Source organism: Cryptotermes secundus, unplaced genomic scaffold, assembly GCF_002891405.2.
Source record: "Cryptotermes secundus unplaced genomic scaffold, Csec_1.0 scaffold80, whole genome shotgun sequence".
Classification (NCBI taxonomy): domain Eukaryota; kingdom Metazoa; phylum Arthropoda; class Insecta; order Blattodea; family Kalotermitidae; genus Cryptotermes; species Cryptotermes secundus.
Window position 1 is genome coordinate 89,786 of NW_019732856.1, and position 22,775 is coordinate 112,560.

Sequence of the window (22,775 nt, forward strand, 5' to 3'; positions counted from 1 at the left end):
GTAGATCCGGCCTTTCTCTAGATGCAAACATGTAGGAGGAATCTACTGCCTATTACTTCAGAATAGAGGAGTAAAAACGTTAGTATCTACCTAGAAACCTACACGGTGTCGCATGTCAAAACACAAGAATCTTTACAGTTATCGCGTGAGATCCTCAGTCTGATGCTTCATGTTGTCTGGTAAGAAAACTTTACTTTTGCACGGAATATACGAATATACGAGTTTCTACGAGGTCGTGCCTCGTGTCTAATATTTTAGGTGGGATTCACGCCCATAGTTGTCGCCATAGATGTTTTCAATTAAAAAATATATCCCTAATTAATTTAAAAATTGTATAGTGTCCTGATATCGTGAAGTAAAGAAACCATACCCAAAATTAAGCCTCTATCATATAAATGGTAGTCAGCTAATTGAAATGTATTCTAAATCACAAAAATACATGCACTCACAAGATAAGGCCTTACGGCCGGCCTCATGGAGTGACTCAGGGTCAGGTGGTCATATTACCGTATGTTCTTCAATTGACTAAGACAATTTTGTTCTGACGTAAATTGTTTTGGTGGTTTCAGGAGGAAGCTCCAGGCGTAAGACACTGAGAAATCGTAAGATAATTTGATTTTGTAGTTTTATAAAGACTGCGGCGTAGGACATCGACAAATTGAAACAGAATTTGTTTTGATGGTTTCAGAAAGACGGTTGAGGAATAAGTTATGGAGGATTTGAAACAATTTTCTTATTACATGCGAAGAACGTCCGCTCTAAGTCCGGCTAGATGACGGGTCAGAGGTGTAAGGGCGAGAGCACGCCAAGGAAACTGGCAACCGCAACGCAACCGCAATTTCCGAGAATTGTTATCAGCCTGAGTTGAACAGATACAGATACAGATACTTTTCAAATAGTTTCGTTCTCAATTTACATATGCCACTGGCGCTGATGCTCATTTTCTGTCGATACAAATTTATGGTAAGGTAAATTTGTCCCCAGCCGGTCACGGTAGCCGAGCGGTCTAAGGCATGCAGTGTCTTCGCTCGCTCGGAGGCCGAGATCGTGGGTTCGAATCCCACTCAGGGCATGAATGTTTAGTTTGTGTGTGCGTTTTTCTGTGTTTGTGTACAGGTAGAGGCCTTGCGACGAGCTGATCACCGGCCCAAGGAGTCCTACCGAATGTGTAAGATCTAGAAAAATCGAAGTGAACGGAGAAGTTCATGGAGGTAGGCCTAGGCCCACTGGGGCTGTAGTGCCAAGGAAACAAAAAATTGTCCCCATGCTTAATTAATTAAGCACTGTGCCATGGAGACATATAAACAAATGCGGGTATAGCGCTGCTGTTCTTGACGTCGGCACTAGACGGAGGTGATTGATCAGCTTCACGCCCTGGCCGCTTTACCCCTGGGAAACAGCCCCCCCGGTATCAGTTGGATAGGAGGCAAGTTGGGCCTCAGAGCCGGTCTGGACTCTGTGGAGAAAAGAAAAATTTTGACCCTGTCGGGAATAGAAACCTGAACGTCCAGCCCGCAGCCCGTCGCTATGCCAACTGAGCAATTCCGATTCCCATCAATTTATGGTCATAGATCTAAACCTAATCGCATTACAATTCTCATCCTCAGCTCAGTCAGTACAGCAACTAGGCTACGGACAGAAGACCAAACAAAATGGCTGCGTTCTTATACAGAGCAAGATAATTTTATCTTCTCCACGGCATTCGAACCGGCTCTGGGATTCGCTGAGAATCCTATGCAGTAGACACTTGGGGCAAACGGTCGTCTTGTGAAGCTGACCGCTCTCCTCTGTCTAGTGCCAAGGTTAAGAATACGTTGTGGAGCTTTGACTCCACCTCCAATATATCTTCATGACGTGGTGCTCAACTACTAGTGCGCATAGGAACAACTTTACCCTTACTTACTCATGGAGCTGAGCCCTTCTTGAGGAGCCCGAAAGTTCATTACCGTGTTCACAAGAGCCCTCCACTGGTCCCTATCCTGAGCCAGATCAATCCAATCTATCCCATCCCATCCTGTCTCTCTGAGATCCATTTTAATATTGTCCACCCACCCAAGCCTTGGTCTTCCCAGTGGTCTCTTTCCTTTTGGCTTTCCCACCAATATCCTATATGCATTACTCTTCTCCCCCATTCGTGCTACATGCCCTGATCACCTCATACTTTAACCTTACAGAGTCAGAAACTATTCTCGTCTTTAATACGGTTGTGTACGCTTTACCACACATATCTCAGAATGCTTCAAACAAAAATTATAATGATGTCTGTATTTCCAGACAGACCCTATGTTTATTCAGTGGACCGCGTCTAAATGTTCTGTTACAGCACATTGTTGCAATTGTGAGACTATCAAATACGGGTTGTGATCCAAACGCACGCTCCAAAATTACAACCGCCAAAAAAAATAATATTTACTCCATTATAAAATTTGATGTAAATTCGTCGACTACTTTTGCAGATGAAACATGTGAACAGACACAGCCTCCCCGTTATGCGTTCATTTTACGCTACTGTGCTAAAAACAAACTCCGTGGCCTGTAGACTGCAAGCGAACTATACCGACCGAGCGACAGCCGCTTGTCGACGAAGTTAGTGCCAACTTTTGCGGTTAGAGAGTGTCGCGTGGTCAGCGCAACGGATCCCCACGGCCGTTGTTAAGAGTGCATAAAAAATAAATTAAAACAAATATTAGGTACGTAGCTAATGACTTTTTCTGCACAATAAATGTAATGGATGTACAATCACAACTCGTCAGCCACAGTCTCGTTTGTTAAACCGGAATGTGATGTTGGCATTAAGGTTCCATTACAGATGGTGAAGCTCGTGGCAACCTGCAAGGCCATAATAACGCGCCTCGTGTTCGGGGCACACGGATTCATCGCCATCTGGCAGGTGACCAACTTCAAGAAGAATCCCTTCTACTGGTACTTGTCCGCCCCCATCTTGCTGTTGGTCTTCGAGGGCGTCTTCACCCTTACCATCAAAGACAGCCAGGAGTGGAAGTGGTTAGTAGAGCCTACACGCCACGTGTTCTAGTAGAGTGACACTGAGGCGTTTAGGCCTGCTCTCTTTTCCTTACATTTGTTTATGATAAAACATAAACAAAAATACGACGTTTATATATCAAACATGCTTCACATAATTGAATGTGTGCAACATGACATTGTCGTAATTAGCAGATGGAGCTGTAGTCCTAACGTTGGCTTTCATATCAGGCTAATTTTCAACAGAAGAAATATTCTCACATGGCTATTGCCTCTTTGTATGTCCCTAACAAGTTGTGAATTAAATGGTGGATATGTGCTTGGAGTTCAAATCGACTCAACTGCCCCGACCACGCGCTACCGTCAACAAAATAGACAAAGGAAAACCAGAAACTGAAAACTAAATTTTAACTTATCCTATCTTTCGGTAGATGCGCTTTTTCCACTAATTCCATTAAACAGATCCCCCCTTGAAAGGCTAAGTCCTCCGCATTCTCCTCACAGGTACTTGAAAAGTCCTGGGAATTGAATAAAACCGTTTTCTTTTTGCGTCCCCGAAAGACACAAAAATTCGGTGTGTGAAACTCCAGATTTTTCAGGAGCTAGGCAGAGAACTTGTAAGTGAGGAACAGTAGCCTCCCCGCTAGTCCAGAAATTCCTCGCCTTCATAAACTAAGCAAAAATGTTAATCAGCGTGTCCACAAGAGCCCGGAACGTCCGAGTTCCGGTGAAACATTTTCTTGATTTCTATATTTTTACGGCGAAGAGCTGGTACTCGTAGTTCCGAACAGAATTTCCTAGATTGGAGGACCCACCGCAATCAAAAGGGACTCACGTAACACAGAGAATTTTCTTCACACAACAAGTCGTATGTTTATACCGTCATGCTTCGGTTTCTTTAGTTCTATATTTCTGCTCACATCTGACATAATAGTCATACCGCTATGACTCGGTCACCGGAACCCACTTCATGAGAACGAGTGCACCAGAATATGAGGCTTAATATGTGGAGCCTAAAGTCTAAGCTCTACATTCCATGAAGTGGTCGTTTTTGAACTTTTATTGTGATGAAAGATAATGGTCGGGGAGGGCAGATTTGGTGCCCTGACAAGGTCAGTGTGCACGGACCTACTTGACCCTGCTGAGAACACAGCTCCAGATTCTGTGAGAGAGGGGAGGGCAGAGTTTGTGCCTCGTAGGTCCATGTACATTGTCTTCGTTAGGACACCAACTCTGCCCTCTCAGGGCGCTCATCAGCCCTAGGCCTCCAACCGGCTGTCCCCGTGTTTCCTGTGCTCCTTTATCCTTCACAGCATGCCTAGAACCCAGGCACACGACTTTCTCCCATTCTTCCCGGTTCTCTGCCCACCACACCCTTATCATGTTTCCCCTTCCTTTTCCTAGACCAGCATAATTGGCCCTCTTCAGGGCCAAGCTAGTTATCCCGTTCTTGTCTCCTATTAGTTTGCTCGGCTGTGTGGGTGATCCAATGGGAACTGGCGGCTCATTCTGCCCTACCGACGAACCAACGGGAACTGATTTGCTCTCCTGCATTTCCTCCTGTTTCCTATACAATCCAAAATTTTGACAACTCAAGTGGTCGGCTTGCTACTTGCTTCACACTGGTTTCTTGCCTGGCTTATTTTTCTAACATGAAGGTAACATGTTCCTCCGAAACGTCAGTTGACTTTCGACAGACTATATGCCGTTATATCGCAAAAGACAGAGCTCTTCTTTTATCATGATATGATACAGTATGTATTTACGATATGAAGACCAACGAAATTATAAAAGTCAGTCAAATACAAGGTGAAGTTAATATCAAAGTCGATAATATCCTTCGCGTGAAGCGACCGGAACCAGTTCCATTACGACCTCACAATAGGAGTCCGCATTTTCACACAAAGGGCAACTTAAGTAGCACCTCTGAGAGCTCAATTATGTGCTAGTTCAGGGATATCGAAACTACCGCAACTGATCATCTTGTCTGAGCTAAATAAAAATCCGAGTGGTTTCGCTGCTATGCTTAGGACATGTACACCTATATATATAAGGGAATTAAGTTAACTGGCACACAACAAATACACTCGCTTCTAATGTTTTACAATTAGACTTTTTATTTCTGCTACACGTTTCGGTCGTACAAGACTATCATCAGGCGGTTAATATACGAATACGTTTAGTTATTGAAATTAGAGAAATTAGAGAAATGCTTCATTATAAAAACAACAACAAAGCAGTAATAGGAAGACCTATGAAAATACCGCCACAACAAATCGAAAAGACTCAACGAGAACAAACACAATACTTGAAGTTAATAATGATAATTTTCACTTCACGTTTAGACCGCGTGGAAACAAAGTCGTACCTGTTGAATTCTACATAAGATTCACTTAGTCTTATACATGCTTAAATTTTTCTATAGAATCCCGTTTTATAAATTTATATTACAAAGAAAATGTAAATTTCTTTCCTTCCTAATGCTGTTGAAGTCCCTGGTAACAAAATGATGCATTGCAGATTTTCAAATGATGAAACTAGTCCAAATATATATATGCATTCGTTAGGAATAAAAAATTATTTAATGCAGAATTTTACGATAAATATGGTCTTACAAAGATGTTAAATCAACCTAGCGCCTTACTTCATTTCGAGGTATAACACGACATTAAACGCACACCCACACGCGCGTCACAAAATTAGGTTTTCGCAGTTAATATTAAAATATATCCATAGATGCCTTCGTTATGGAGCGAATTTAGAGCGTCATACCTCGAAATAAGATCCGGTTTGCAACCGGGCAAGTTATCCTTATAACTACATTCGCAAGAGCTTCGTTATTTTCGTTGTGCTTTCTATGTTAAAATTATACGAACACGGCGAGAGCGCCAAACTTTGAACTTAAAGAAGTTTGGGAAATTCTGTTCACAGTACATTCAACAGGATATGTCTCTTTCACTGCGAAAATCTGAAAGGTTTCTGTTTCACATGACAAATTTAGAAATTACATCATAAATGAAACGTTGGAACGATAATCTCATGAGGATGAAATACGATTCAATAAATTCTCCTTGTTGAAGCTGTACTTATTATATCATACGGTGTAAAACGTAAGAAATATTTTCCACGAAACTTACATTAGAAGCTGGCACAAGATGGGTTTCATTTTCCTCCTAAAGCGGTAGCCGTTGTTTTAGCACGAATGTCCGCAAGAAGGTCCGGGTTACGACGGCACTTCCTGTTCTTCATTCCAGATCCTATCAATCACTGACAAACTCTCAAAGAGAGCATCCGATGTGCATTACATATGACGTCACTACAAACAGAGGACGAGCGATCGGTCGAATCCATAATGCTTGATATAAGAGCCTGTACTCTACGGAAAAGAAAATCGCAGCTTATAAGCTAAGTGTAGTCGAAGCGTCTATTGCCAGCATGTGCATTCGTCTGTCCCTGGAAAAATTCTGAACCAACTGGTCGGCTTTAACGAAATCTGTTATGGAAATATGCCACTGCAGTCCAGCTAATTTCAGTCATTTTTAAGATCTTTAACATCAAGCACTACCAATACTGGTGGCCGTTATGGCTTCGAAGGATGGAGAAACTTTATGCAATTTTAATATCGTACAGATTTTTGGAAAGTCCTGATATGATACGTCCATAAAATAACATTACATTTTCTCTCAGGTTACTAGAACACCTCACATAAATTACTTTGATAATCATACGAGTATTGTAGGAAATGATTACCTGTGAAAGGACGCTCAGAAAAAGTGATGAAAAATAATAGGCCCCTACTTCTGAAATATGTAAAAGCTATCACTGTAACAGGCCGTGAGGGTCCAAAGGTTCGTGAGGCGTTGAGGGTCTCACATTGTCCTTAGACAATGGGCTCACATATGGCGATAAGGCTGTCAGATGTCCTGTACCCCCCAGGAAGATTCCTGGTATTCATTTCTGTTAGAGGCTGAGTCGAAGCCAGGGCCATAGTGCGGTTGGAAGGACTAGGAAAATTTGAAGAAAAAATCCACCTCACTGGGACTCGAAACCGCGACCTTCCGGCTTGTAGCATAGTGCCCCCAACTAACTACGCAACCGCGTGCCCCCGCTTGTGAAATATGACTGACGATAAAGCTAGTAGAGCCCTTGGCACATACATATTCCAACATTCAGAAACTGGTCTGCTGCCATCGCTGTAACTGCTATAAGCATAATGATTTCACTGCTCGTCCAAGTCCAAGTCCAAGTCACATTGCGACTGACGGTCAGTCAGTCTGTCTTGGTGTCGAGCCCCGGCTGGGGCTGTTACTGTCCTGTCCATTTGGGACGCCCTCTCTGACGAGAGGTCGGGTCTGTCATTTGTCATTCCCTGCTCGCGCTGCTACTCAAATCTATGGGCGAAATACCTACCAGAAGCGCACGGGATCGAGTTCAGAGACTTGTAAAATGATTAACTTACATCCACGCAAAGCGAATCCTTGATAAACTGCACATTATCGAAGGAATTTGTACATCCTTTCCATGAGCCCGAATTTCCACACGTTATAAATGGAATTGTAGAAATATGCGAACAGTCTTACTTCTCTCCACTTGGCATAATACAGATGATCGGCCTGGGCCTCGGCCTTCATTTTTATCTAACCTCCTGTTGGTTGTCAGTTTATCTTAAACATGTGCGATGAGAACACTTAGACGACAAGAAAGCTCCCTTAGGCTCCACGGAAAACACCTAACCGGCTCGGTGACCAGGCTAATTTTCGGAAGCAGCATCAGCTTCACGTGACCGCCTCCACGATATTGGAAAAAAAAAAAGATTGAAAAGTGTCTTTCTTTGGGTTTTTACCCGTCAAAAAACCACAGTATTTAAACAGAGGAACATAAGGCGGCTTTTTAATTATATTGCCTATTCTATTGCCTTTAATATCGGCATTAATAATAAGATCTGAAATGGCGTACTCCATACTATATTGCAAAAAGTTATCAGCGGCGTTCTTTGAGATTCCTTACTTAGAACGGAAAAAAACCTGCATGCAAATTATGGAAGTCTCTCATGTAGAAAATCAAGAAGAATTGTGGATTATTTTATGGTATACGTAGAAAATTTCATATATGGCTTATGTAAGCTAGGCTTCTCTGTGGCTCAATGTGGCTGAAACTCAGAACTACCCGACAACTTTAAGTGGAAGTCTCCCACACTGAAATGGAAGAATACTCGTATCTGCCCAATGGTATAGGAGCTTACATAGGCCACAGACAGGCAGACAGAAAAAAAAACGTATATACATCAGTCGTTATTTTTATGCTTGTTAAAGAAACTTAAAAATCAATTTAAACCGTTGTAATTTCTGATACATCTGTAACTTCAACAATAGTCCTATGATTTTATGCTCCATGTTACCCAACAATAGTACTACGATTTTATGCTCTATGTTACCCAGAAACGGGGCACTAGGCTACGTAGCTAGGTCCATGACACATAAGCCTATTGGGACTTGTTGATTCTGTACCGGATATCCTTCTGCGTCTGCTGTTAGATTAGGCCTAATAGTAATGAGGATCATTCTACGCTTAAGTCCTTCAAGCTTCTTGCTTTGCTGTGGTAAGATCATACGTGTATTTGCTCGGACTGTGGGAGAAGGCACAAGTGGACTCTTTAAAGAAATTTACTCGTATATGCCTAACGACAGCAAAATCTCTCGTAAACAGGAAAAGTTGTTGTTAGCAGTCTAATACAGTATTATAAGCGATTGTTGAATCCATTTGCAGAAATTAAATTTAAATCCGAAAATTCTATTCACCCACCGTAGAATGAAAATAGTTCTAAAAGTGTAGGCATTTACCTTTATGGATGTAAAAATGAGGCTAAAATATTCTCTATCCTACCCTTCCTCATAATTTATTATAACATAATTCGTCTTCAAAGAAACATATTACAACAAAGTGAAGGAAAATATGCGGAACAAGCAGAATTCCCTTACACTTCCTTGCATATTAAGTAAATTATGAAATTACAAATTTCATATCCGTGATATTTTGACTGTCCTACTTACTGGGACATACTGTCTCGTGTGTCCCAGCTTAATGCAGTGTCACTCCAAGCCATATGCCTGAGGAACGAGGCACCTGTCCTCGAAGTTATTCAGTTATCACCAAAGACACATATGTCGTTAAATCTTAATATTAGGTCTTCCTGCTGGCCTTAAATATCTGCAGATCATTCTCATGACGTTGAATACTATGCAATGAAAATATGTCTTCTGTTACAGCAAAGGTTGCAGAAATTAATGATTACCTGTGAATTCCGGATAATAAGTCAGAGAACTGTGTAGACATGTAAAAGAGTCATGTATGTTGCTTGTTACTCTTCCAGCCTCGTACAAGGACCCCAAATGTAATAAGTACGAGAGAATTTGGAGTTGATTCTCTTGCCCGATATGACGCACTTCCGCCTCCTTCTTTTATCTAGAAATAGATAATTCTAAAATTTTGTTTGGTTTACATTTTCGCGCGGAATTCTGCTCGATCTGTCCGTCTGCCTGTACTGTGCAATTTGCGTCAGGTTCTGCCCCAGCGTGTTCCTGTATCTGTCCAGCGTCGTACCTGCCATCTGGTTACTGGAGCTCGATAAAGTTGACCGCAGGCTTCGGGCTCGAGAGGAGGCCAAAAATATCACCGCCTTTTCTATCGATGACCTCAGGGGCCTCGACAAGATCATGGGGGTTAGTGCACACAATTACTGTTGAAATTATTAAGCTCGGTCGCTGGAGCCTCGTTTGTGTCACTGAGTGTTCATTGCAGGGCCACCTTCTGCCCCACGATCTGCAGATCGACACCGAGACGTGGGTGACCCTCATCGAACAGTTCCTCATGCTGATACTCATCATAGGACGTTGGATGCTTCCGAAAGGTGACCTATTTCCTCCACAGTACGCAACTTGTTACGGTTTGGCCAGATTACAAAATAATCTAACAGGTATAATCTGGATATGTATCTGAAATCTGTGACATTGTTCTGTCTCCCAGGGGATCTGACCAGAGACCAACTGTCTCAGTTGCTGCTTGTGTACATTGGCACAGCTGCGGACATAATCGAGTTCTTCGATTCCTTCAAGGACGAAAAGATCGCGCAGGAGCCCATCCTGGTGTTGCTGACCCTGGCGATCTGGTCCTGGAGCCTGCTTCAGTTCACAGTGGTGCTCACGGCCACCAAGAGTCGCAAGGCCAGACTCTCCACGACCACAAATATTTCGTGAGTTCAGCTGATCAGCACATTTCATTTCATTTTAACGTATGGTTCTGAAATCCCGCACAGAGGAATATTGAAGATGTAACGAACCCTTGTGGTCACATTTCGTTTAGACATGTGACCTGTCCGCTTTCAATTGCGCATGCTTAAGAGATGTTATTAATATTAGGCCCGTATTAATAATTTGAAATCATCTATTTCAATGTAAATATCATATAAAACGTACCAACAACTCTTACGGGTAATTAATTTTAATACGGATATCGCTAAGAAGCGAGATAGGCCTATAATACACGTTTTTAAAATGAAGAAGTGAAGTAAACTCACATGTGGTAATATTTTATAATATCTTCAAAATCTTTCAAGGAATCAAAAGATACGACATAATTAAATTGTTGATGTATGCCTTCATGGTAATTAGAAAAACTGAATCGAACACATGTCCATGATAGAAGCTCCACATTGAAATTACATCAAAATCTGTCAAAGGATTCAAGATATCCTTGTAAGTTAATTTAAATTAGACCAATAAATAACGTTGCTTTTAAAACAAGCTGAAGTACCTAAATTATACGCATAGTTCCTGTAGTTGTCTATACGTGCCGTGTGTTCCGTGTTATTCCAGAAACTTTTATTATAAATTATATGGTGGATTCTTTTAACAAAACACACAAGAAAACTTCATATAAACATGGATCCGATTTTGTTTCCGTACAGAACTAGAGGGTGCAGAAGCTGTCGTAAATATACATGTTTATAAAATAATATGAAATAACATTAGTTATTAACATTATAACATTAGATATTTAGAGTTCTAACGCCCTGCGGCTACTAAGGCATTTTACTATATACCTGCAACTTCGAACTTGTTGAGAAAGAAGAGAAAAAAACTACACAAAAATTATTTTTTTTATAATTATTCTGATGGTTTCTTTAATGTGTTACAATGGCAATCATTTCTTACACCACAACTCATGCATTTTTTCTTGTTATGTAGCTTCAAATAAAATATACAGGGGCACTCGGTAGCGTAGTTTGTTGTGGAACTATGCTACAAGCCGGAAGGTCGCGGGTTCGAGTCCCGATGAGGTGGAATTTTCAATTGATCTAATCCTTCCAGCTTCACTATAGCCCTGGAGTAGACTCAGCCTCTAACAGCAATGAGTACCAGGAATTTTCGTGGGGGGTAAAAGGCGGCCGGCGCGTAAGGCTGACAAACTGTAAGGCCATTTGTAAGCCGATTGTCTAGAAAATGTGGAACCCTCGACGTCTCACAACCCTATGGGCTTTCACGGCCTGTTACAGGAATAGCTTGTACGTGCGTGCATAAATACCGTTTATATGAAAGAGATGTCATTTCTGAATCTTCCCTCAGAAGGACGAACAAGATCATGGTGAGATCTGACGTTCTCGTGGTGTTGAGTATAAAGATTGCTGTCCTCGGGGATGTTATGCCTTGCAGTTTGGTACCTACCCGTCATCTTTAAAGACGGCAATGGTGATGATAACGTGGCACTGAAAACATGGAGGGGCTGTATCCAATGGTATTACATTCGTACCGTGTGTTGCAGAGATGGGGCAGGCCCTCACTGTTGTGCGGGCTGTTGCTCCATCGACGTGTGGGGTATCATGCTGAACATCCTGCTGCAGGACGCGCCGTTTCTGGGTTTCCGCTTGTTGCTCATCGCACACTACCGCATCATCAGCTACATGAACGTGTTCTTCACCTGCAAGAACACGCTGGTCATCGTGCTGCAACTCTACAGGTGACTGACAAACTGATAAACTGTGCAGGGATCACACCTCTCGTCTCCGTGCTACAATGACACTTAATCGAAGCCCGTCCAGAAGATACCAAAGGTTCGAAATGGACTGGCACATAGGGCTGTGTGCGCTACACAGCAATTTGCTATGGCGTATGGAGGAGAACCAACGTTCAGTGACAAAACACATCTTAATTTTGCTACTCTTAACTCCATGAGGTAAAGCTGCTAAGAGGTTCATCGCCTTTATGGAACCAGAATGTTCATTATCGTGTCCGTAAGAGACTGAAACCAGTCTCTATCCTAAGCCAAACGAATCTGGTCCAGTTACTCATATCCTGTTTCTTTAAAGCTCGGTCTTTATAACCTCTAGTCCATGCCTAGGTCTCCCCAATAGTCCTTCAGGATCTCAGACCGAAATTGTACGTGTATGTGTATGTGTGTAAGGGTGGGCCATAAAATCCGGCCCTTGCACTGCGACCTTCAATGATCTGTTGTGCTTCCCCTTTGGATTAACCCTTTATTAATCCTACACTTCGAATGAAATGTAGGACTTTATTTATGGGGGCGTCGTAAAAGACAATTGGTTCCATGAAGAACTGACCTAGGTGACGAAATCTTAAGTAAGCTATGGCCTCACATTCACATAGGACATGTGTGGCTGATTCGTTTTCTTGTAGGCACCTCTCACAGGTTGGGTCATCTGTCAGTCCCAATCTGAAAAGGTGTCCTTTTAGGTGGCAGATATACAGAGTGTTTCACGACTTTAGGGCATAACTGCAGGAGGTGATTTCCTAGGTCTTTGTGATCAAAAAAGTTCATGTAAACATGTGTCCGATTTTGGACGGTTATGGAGTTATGACCGTTTTAAACTCAGAATAGAAGGTAACGATTACTGACAATAAACGGAACAAAATAATAAACCAGCATAATACATGATACATTTAAAGTATGAATATAAAGTTAACTTCGTGAAATTACCTTTAATTTGAATTTATTGGTGCTTAAAGCTGATTTTAGAAAATGCCACCGCCGGCCGCAACACAGGCTGCCGCTCGGTTGTGAACCGCGTCGGACATACCAACCCACCACGCCTTAGGTATCTCTCAAGTGTCGAGATAACGAGAACGCTCTGTCTGTAGCTGGCTAAAAATAGCGACCCGCCCGATGACAGACGCGGTTCACACGAGGGCATGTACGGGAATGAAAAAACGGTCATAATTCCGTAACCGTTCGAAGTCGGACACATGTTTGTATGAACTTTACTCATCACAAAGACCTAGGAAATCACCTCCTGCAGTTATGCCCTAAAGTCGTGAAACACCCTATATTTGCCATGCGTTCTACATACTCCGCCTATATCAAATTATAAAGCTTCCTCATTATGCAGTTTTCTCCGTCTCCTGTTACTACATAGTACTTAAGCATAAATGTTCTTCTCAGCATTCTGAATTTACGTTCTTCCTTTGGTATAAGAGGCTAAGTTTCATCTCATACCCAAGACTGTAAATTTGTTCCCCACATATTTCCTTAGTACTGGCGAAGCTGATGATTCTTCAGCTTGCTTGTTGCGGTTGAATCAACGATATACACGTAGTTTCAACCATCGCCCGAGGAGTTACATTAAGCCAGCCGCAAATATATGCATTCAAATCTTCGACCTACTCTCCCGTAACAACTCATATAGCTAGTAAAATATCTTGCAAGGGTGGAGGATTCTGCGTATTTATATCCTGCCTCAATATCATGAGATTATTAAACATGCATCCTAATACCCTACCTGTATGTACGTGAATAACATTCTCGTACTAAGGGCAGATTTTTTTGGGGGGGGGGAGGTGAACGAATAAGCCCAATTATACTTTCGCACAAATATGATCGATATGAACCAAACTCAAATTCGATCAAGGGCTCTTGGTGTAGAACACAACATAAAATATAATTGCTATCATTTCAATAATTTCGAAGATGACACATGCATTCATTTAGTGCACTTCGTGCATAGGGGAAACGATAAAAATAATTTTACTGTAGACGCCTATGAAGACACGCTGCCGCAGCATTGAGTTTCAACTGTTTTCAGGCTGTATGTGGTGAATTCAGAAACCAGAAAACAGAAGAAAAAGAAGAAGCTCACTACCCGCAAGAGGGATCCAGCAAGAGGTATCTCCGTCATATCCATGTCGGAGGTGTATCCTATCCCAGAACGCTGCAGGGTGAGCGATTTTAACTGTCAGACGGCTTGCATTGTGCTGCTTTTCTTACTCTTGAGTTAGGTAACCAAGCTCAATTGAACTATAGACAAACACTGTTGAACAGGTGGCTATCCTACCTGTAACTTTTTAATTTTCACTCATCGAACCAATACTAACATGGCGAGCACGAACGTTTCTGAGTAATGACACATCCTTGAAAAACAGGTATATTTAGTTAATTAGGCAGATGTACATCGTCGCTTCCTCAGAAGACCCTGTCTCGAGGAAGTTCAGTCTCCCGTGAACCTATTTAGTATAGCTATTGGTTGGCGTCGATTTTCGACTGGCTGCCCTGGCGGATTTATTTGTTTTCCTCAGCCCCTCACTGACAAGTACTGCGGTCCTCAACTAATACTAGTCACAGATTTAATCGATAAGGAAATACACTGTAGGATCGACGCCTGCTTTGGATTCTAAACCACTGATCTCCAGAGTAAAGTTCATTCACGGTCGTCCTTGTATATTGAGAACTTGGTAGCTGCCCGCTTCCCATGCCGCAAGTCTTAGCAGGGCTGTCCTGATTTTCACATACTCAAAGTAGAAGCATGCAGGTAACTTTACCGTACGTCTAAACATTGTTGATGTACCACCGATTACAGTCGCCCCTTCTAATATAAGAATATAATTACCTTTTTCCTCTAGTCTGCTCTGTTGCTGTTCTGGCACATTTGTTGCTGGCCCTCTTCTTCGTGTATGGCACTGTAGACCAATGCGGTCCAAAGTCTCCCATTTTCCGGTTTCGGTATCTTCACAGATATTTCGTACGACTCGTTGAATGGAGGCGGGTGATAGCCGGGATAGCTCAGTTCAGTACACGGACGAACCACGGGCTGGAAAACCGGAGTTCGATTCCCGGGAGGGGTAAGAGATTTTTCTCTTTTATACAGCGTCCAAACCGACTCTGATGATTACCCAGCCTCATATCCAATGGATTTCGGGGGCTCTTTCCCTGGGTTGAAGTGGCAGGGGTGTGAACCTGACCACTCGCCATCTAGTGCCGAGGTCAAGAAGAGTGAAGGTATATTTCCACCCCCTCATATCTCTTCATGGCGCGGTACTTAAATAATTAAGCACACGGACAGCTCTTACCGTTGCATAGGAAACAGCCCGCCGTACAACAAACACAGGAAACATCAGTGCTTATCGTCAGATTTACGCTCAGTTTCAAAGCAGGAGATGTCTTCTTATCGCTGTTCACAACTGCTTATTCAGCAGCCCTATATTCTAAATAATGTTCCGATCGCAAAGTGAGAGAAGCCGTAATGATATCCAGCTAACTGCATTGCTCTCTTTAAAGCAAACTTTCGCTCATGTGGGTAAACTGTGTCTAAAACATCTCTGAAGCAACGTCATCACCACATAGTGACGTAGATCGTTACATTGATAAAGTTATTAATTTCCGTTTTCATCAAACGATGGGAATCAAATTCGCCATACAGGAGGTTTCGTGGTATGACGTGCCCTCTAAAACGTTTCTGACAGGCAATGAAGTAAGGAATTAGTCTGTGGAACTTGTTTCAGCATAACAAGCGAGCAGATCAAGAAGTGTTTTCCGGAGATGATGAAACGAGCAGGAGTCCAACCGTACACGAACCATCAGAAGAAGAAATGGAACTCGAGGAAGTCTGGAATGCAAAACGCAAGCAGCGGGCCAGGTATACCTCGTATGCTTATTGACACCATTGGTACAGGCGGAAAGTTCAGCAGTAACGTATCACGTAACATTTTTTTAAGACAAATAATATTTCTAAGTCACCCGTATGGCTCAGTACCAGGCATTGTCGACGTATATGGGGCGTGAAGGAATATATTGACGAACATTAAGCTCGAAATTAGAAGAACGTGAAGCTTCCATTTCAACCGGCTTTACCCTATAAAAATCCCATTACCCATTTGTTATGAAGCTAGACGATGATCTTCAGAGTCATTTTGGAAATAGAGATAATGAAGATAAATTTCTGATAATCCTTACTGGAAATCTTACTCATCACTATACCGACTATTAATTAAAATTAATTTTTTTTAGTTATCTTTTTCATATAATACACTGATGACACTGCAAATGTTCCTGTTTGTTGTTTAACTCGCTTGTATGACTTTAATCTACCTGCATGCCTGCTTTGATGTTACACTTTACTATAACATTGAGTATATGCACACTGGGAAACAAAGTTCTTGACTAATTTCAACATTTTAAATTCATTTTATATAATTCCCAGGTAATACGCCAAAGAACTGGTTGTGATCTATCTAAAAACGGTATATACCAGGTCGTTTAAAACAAAGTTCAATCTTGAATTATTAACACAAGAGCTATATATAACAAAACTGCATCTTCTCCATTAAGGATAAAGGAACCTCATTTTGAAATATAAGCAAATAAGCCAGCGAAGATCTATACAGCAATCGAAGTCAGTTCTGCTAAATCTGATGCAAATAAAATAAAATACAAGATGTGGCAAATAAATTCTGAGACTGAGCCCATTTCGCGCATTTAAAAGCACGTAGGAACATGTTTCAACTTACCCGAATAAGCTGAGCTTTCCGTCGTGTTCCCTGTACCAGGTCAATCACTTCGTCAATTCCCTCTTATCTTTCATGCTCAGTCGCGTTTAAGATTTTGTACCATGCAGATCGTTGTGACAGTTCATAGTGATGGAGCATATGGTGAATATTAAGCTTTGTTTCAAGACAGGCAAAACAGATACTGAAAGTTTCCAGCTGATAAAACAGACATATTGTGACAATGCTCTCTCTCGTACACGGGCTTATGAATGGTATGCAAGATTTCGGAATGGCCGTGAAAAACTCGAAGATGAACGCAGTGGACGACCAAAAGCCTTCCGAACACCCAACATCGAAACATTTCGCGAATTTGTTTCAACTCACTGTCGGATGACTTCGGATGGTAGAGGAACTGGAAATTAGAGAAGAAACAGTTTGAAAAATGTTAGTGGAAGATCTCGGAAAACAGGAGATCTGAGCTAGGTTTGTTCCGTATTCTTTGTTGTGTAGAATGATATTTAACTTACTTTTCGAACAGAAAATCAGTCAAAATATAATTAAAAACATGTTATTAACTGCCGAGTGCGTAAAGCAGATGACTTCACCAGTGCAGCCAACAGAGTAAAATGAAATTCACCATTATTAGGGCTATTCCTTCCACAGGGTCTGTCTCTAGATACTTCAATATCCACTATTCAAAGCGATAGTAGATGTTCATTCCATCAAATTCTCCACAAATAAGAATATCTAACCAATTCTAAATTGTAATCAGCAGTAAAATTGTAACTATTGTAATTTTAATCTACTTATATATCAAATTGTTAATATTCAGAATTAACTTGACTTGTCATATATCATGTACAATGATCTACAGTGACGAAATAAATCAATCAATCAATCAATCAATATCAAAGTTCATTTAGGCCTCTGTGTATCAGTTCTTATCAGCTATAATAGTACAATTTAAAAAATTTATAAACGTTTAGTGAAGCACCAGAATAAAAAACTCATCAATATACAGGGTTCCAGACAAGAAGTGCAGTGGAAGGAGATACCGACAGGACACAGGCTACTCTACTGCATCCAGCTCACATGGTTCCATGAAGGACTCCAGGAAGCAGCGAACTCGGTCCACTATGACCAGCAGGTTTTGCATCCTCTATTAATTCTGTCTACATTATACAGTTTTGAGGTTCACAAAGAATGGTTCATTCATGGATAATTGTTTAAAGACAACATGTCTACAATTATTATCTGCAACTGCCAACAAATTAAATAAAATGAAAGCGGTGTCCTCAAATACCCATTTGATCTCCCCATTATTAATCATTTTATGTGTTTTGATATAAAGAAGATGCAAAAGTTAAACATAGAGGTAATGTAACACATATTTTGATAGTAAGATGTAAAGTTGTCCCTATGCTTAACTAATTAAGCACTATGCCATGAAGTTGCATGGGAGAGTGGATGTATAGATCCAAGTTTTTTCACCTTGGCACTAGTTGAAGGTGAGTGGTCAGCTCCACGCCCTTGGTACCCATTGGATAGGAAGCTGGGTGGCATATTTTTATAGTAACATTCCTATACACCAGCCATACTGGTTATACTTCAATGGAAATGAGATTCACTCCAAGGAATTAAGACTGGCATTACAGTAGGAGGGTCTTCCTGTAGTGTAGCCTATCCCTCACACCTCATGAAAATTTGTTATCAGTGTTCAGCCATTTATCTGCTTTCCTTCAGAATCGATATGCGACCAGCACACACAAGCCGCCATGACAATCGCGATAAATCACATGATAAGCATCGTCACTCATCATCACCAGCACAACGAAGATGCAGACGGGAAGGGAAGGGCAGAGACTCTTCCAGGGACAGTGATAGGCTCAGGTATGACATCTAATTGTATGTGTGTTCATTACATTGTGAATCACATCAACGTTGGTGTCTTAAAACATTTATATTCCAGAATTTAGGAGTTATTCAAAAAATGTGTCTACAAATGAACTCAACTTCATAGTGTTCTGCCTATTGGTTCAAACAGAAAACACTTAAAACAGAGCTCAGAACTGTGTCATCCACTCAAAAATCCTTCTGGAACTGCAAGAAATATTATCCTGATTTATGTTTCTGGGACTCCTGGGTAATCGTCATAACCTTCCTCAATATTCTCTGCCCTCCGATAAGTGCACCCTTTGTGTGTGTGTCCTCTCTTCTTCTACCAAATAATTCATACTTTTCTTCATTCGGTCCCTCTGCCTAGTCTTCAGCATTCTTCCCATTGGTTGTCTGATTGCAACACATATTCATATACAACAACATTCTTAATTTCATCCATGTTCCTATTATTTCTAAAATGGAAACTTATATCAGACTCTCACAAAGTATCTGTCCTGAAGGGTTATGAACAATTTTCCCTCTAAGCTTCACACACTGCAACACAGCGATGTTGCACTCCTATGCATGCATCTCAGTCTCCCACTCAATTTTATTGTTTAGTACATAGTAAATTTTGAATTTATAAAAATAAAATTGATAAAAGTAAACTGAAAATTTCTGTTATTTTTGGGAGCTTATAAATTTAATGTCTGTTATGGACATTTTCCAAAAATCGTCCCCTCCCCCTTCCACCAGTTGCCCAAGCAAGCAAAATTGTTGCTTAGAAGACACCTTGGCTTGCACACTTGCATTCCCTGCTTACAGGGAATGTTTTCCATGAAACAAGAATTGTGGCATAGACCATACAAGAGAAGCAACAAGAAAGCTGCTTAAAATGCCATCAGACAAGACCAGCGTTCCCAAGCTGGTGTTCTGTAGACTGTTATTAAATCCATAATATGTTACTTTTGTCATTTTTCACTTCCTTCTAGCAATGTATCAATGTGTACTGAACTAATTTGCATAGAATTCTCACTATGCAAGTCCTTTTTAAGTGCTTTTCTTTCCGTTATGCACTGACCTGATAGTGTGGGAGCCTTCTGGTAATATGAATTATTTCATGCACGTTCATAAAAATATATTAACTGTGAATATTTTACATGTAATTATAACAAGTCGTTTATTTTAATATTAAACAAGAACATTAATTTATGTATTGAAAATAAACATATTTGATGTTCTTGTAATAATTGTATCTCAAGACTATAATTTTTACAGTGCTATATGAGATAGATATTGTATTAGATCCTGGAAAATCCACTGTTCTTTTTCAGTCCATAAATCGAGAAAGTCTGAATATAGGTATAGATTATGATGATGAAAGTAAAACTATGACTTTTACTATTAGNAAGTGCTTTTGTTTCTGTTATGCACTGACCTGATAGTGTGGGAGCCTTCTGGTAGTATGAATTATTTCATGCACGTTCATAAAAATATATTAATTGTGAATATTTTACATGTAATTATAACAATTCATTTATTTTAATATTAAACAAGAACATTAATTTATGTATTGAAAATAAACATATTTGATGTTCTTGTAATAATTGTATCTCAAGACTATAATTTTTACAGTGCTATGTGAGATAGGTATTGTACTAGATCCTGGAAAATCCACTGTTCTTTTTCAGTCCATAAATCGAGAAAGTCTGAATATAGGTATAGATTATGATGATGAAAGTAAAACTATGACTTTTACTATTAGGATAATGAAAAATCTTATGAGCTCCGAAAATCTAAGAAATCGGCAGGTTTTAAATATTTCATTATGACAAAATATGTTAACTTCCTGATCAGTCAATGATGCTAGCAGACTGCCAGTGCTAGTTCACAGCTTTATTCATGGAGTGATAACCTCACATTTACTGTATCAGTGAGCATAATTTAAATATTTCAGATATAAAGAAGAAGACGAGATAGTCTGACAGCGCAGGGCCGCCATTGGTGTGGTGTTCTTCCTATTTTTATTGATCCTTGCACTATGCATGCTCCTGATCCATGGAGGGATATCACCAGATGGCGTGGTGATTGCAAGAAGCAAACCCCCACCACATCCACCCTACATCATTCAGCCTTAGTAATCTGTTCTAAGTTGCAACTGCCTAATATTTCAATCTGCTGTTGTTACAAGAAACAGATAAATGTTGTGACTGTAAAAAATTGAGATCTGTAAATCAGTTCATAATGTCTTGAAATGCTCAGACTATAAAATATTTACTCTATTGAATTCTGTAACGTTGTCTTGTATAATTTTTTTTTTCAAATTTACGAAGGTCTGAAGAAGCAAATGGATTATATTATGACCTTGCATGAATGCTTTTGTGGACTTAGAGAAAAATGCAAAGCTAAGAAAAGGGATTACATTTTTCATTTATTTTTTATGCAAGTAAGACTTAAGTATATTTCCACAGTAGAATATTTTTTCATAAACCTTTGAACATAATTCAAATGTGTATGACACAGTAATTGTTTTATAGGTGTACTGTATATTTGGGTAATTACAGGATATGTGAAATTTCTAAACAAAAAGACATTACTTCAAATATTAGGCCACTGTCCTTACAGTGAGACTCACATTATTACCGTGTCATTCTGTGTGTGTGTGTGTGTGTGTGTGTGAGTGCACGCATGCATACATGCATGCGTTCATGGGTGGGTATGTGCGTGCTTCATGTCTCAATTCCAATAATATTTTAATAAATTAGAAGATATTCACAAAATCTGGTTTGGAAGTTACACCATTCAACACCACTCTACTAGTAAATTGTAATTCTACTTCTCTAAGAATGACAAAATATTACCTTTTGAGGTGCAAAAACATGATACCCTTCAATTTATGATCATAATAGATATTTTAAAAATTTGGAACTTCTGTTAAGTTTATTTTTAGCAAAAATACTAAATAACTCACCAACTATGTAAAGTTTATTTATCGTGCAGTTATAAGAGCCATTGAAAATATACAATTGCTATGTAGAAAGCGAAATTGCTTGAAGAATTCTTTTGTGTTGAAATATACCAATATGACTAAATCACAAGTCCCTGAGTTGTTACGTCTGATAACTTTTAAGTACCAATACTAATTTATTCTTGGATTATTTAATGATGATGTTTCAACAGCAGAGATTATATGTATATCATGGAATTAGACGGGCAGATGTTTGTGAATGGTGAGTGGTTAAGGATTTGGAAAGAAGCAGTTATGACCTATATCTAGGCTCTGCCTATGGAAACCACACAGATTTTCCATTAGGGTAGCAAGTAAGCAGACTGATTTACCAGGAATATTTCAGACAGAAGTGTACAACATTATGTTACAGCAACCTACTCTGTGGTTCAAGTACAAGTGGATATTTTATACAAATGCAGACCATTAATCATCATAATTTTCACTTTATATGTTTGAATCATTTGTTTATAAAGATAGAAATATTTGCAGGAAATTAAGGATTGCAAGTCCTTGACATCCCTGAAAAAAAGAATAATATTGTAGGTGTCAAATGAGTTGCCTCTACTTTCATAAAATGAATCATATTACAGACGTTCTGCTAAGCAATACTGTTAATAATTAATGTTCGGATTCATTTATCAGTAAACATGTGTTTGGAACACTTGTAACAGTGCCTTCACAACACAGCATCCCTACATCAAGCACAAATGTTGCATATCTCATGCAGTACACAGAAAGGGTGCAACACACAACAAATCTGTACATAACTGTAGAGTTCATTCATATTCTCATGAGAGTGTACATGTGAGCCTTGTATTACTGTGATGAGAAATGTTATACAAGAAATTCCCTGAGTGGCTAGAGAAAGCCCCCCCCCCATGCTTGAAATACCGTATTTACGCATGTATAGGCCGCACATTTTTTGCCAAAAATTCAAGAGGAAAACTGGGGTGCGGCTTATATTCGAAATATTCGAAATCACACTTCATTAAAAAAAAAATATATTCGTAATTAGTAATACAGGATGTTCTACTCCTGAAATAATATTCCAAGAAAATTATTTTTTCTATAATTTCTGTCTGAAAATTGTGCTGCGGCCTATACACGCACGCGGCCTATACATGCGTAAATACGGT

The 22,775-nt window shown here is 40.1% G+C and overlaps 2 protein-coding genes across 2 annotated transcripts; both read left to right on the forward strand.

The window, feature by feature from the left end:
- Positions 1-2,809: 2,809 nt before the first annotated feature.
- LOC117282042 (transmembrane protein 26) lies at positions 2,810-15,827 on the forward strand (the record flags this gene model as incomplete). Its single annotated transcript, XM_033752795.1, has 7 exons — positions 2,810-3,003; positions 9,542-9,701; positions 9,769-9,889; positions 10,006-10,231; positions 11,758-11,994; positions 14,075-14,207; positions 15,768-15,827. Coding segments are annotated over exons 1-7 (1,131 nt in total), but the record flags the coding sequence as incomplete, so codon positions are not given.
- Positions 15,804-21,286, forward strand: LOC111867729 (uncharacterized protein DDB_G0287625). The gene is made up of 4 exons (XM_033752791.1): positions 15,804-15,901; positions 17,773-17,898; positions 18,495-18,641; positions 20,587-21,286. The coding sequence occupies exons 1-4, from the start codon at positions 15,855-15,857 to the stop codon at positions 20,612-20,614; spliced, it is 348 nt and encodes a 115-aa protein (XP_033608682.1). The 5' UTR covers positions 15,804-15,854; the 3' UTR covers positions 20,615-21,286.
- Positions 21,287-22,775: the final 1,489 nt, after the last annotated feature.

Excerpts from the sequence above, each read along its gene's own strand:
- LOC111867729 (XM_033752791.1), top strand. The coding sequence starts at position 15,855 with ATGGAACTCGAGGAAGTCTGGAATGCAAAACGCAAGCAGCGGGCCAG. Across the intron at positions 15,902-17,772 it reads AAACGCAAGCAGCGGGCCAG|GGTTCCAGACAAGAAGTGCA; the intron begins GTATACCTCGTA and ends ATCAATATACAG. Across the intron at positions 17,899-18,494 it reads CGGTCCACTATGACCAGCAG|AATCGATATGCGACCAGCAC; the intron begins GTTTTGCATCCT and ends GCTTTCCTTCAG.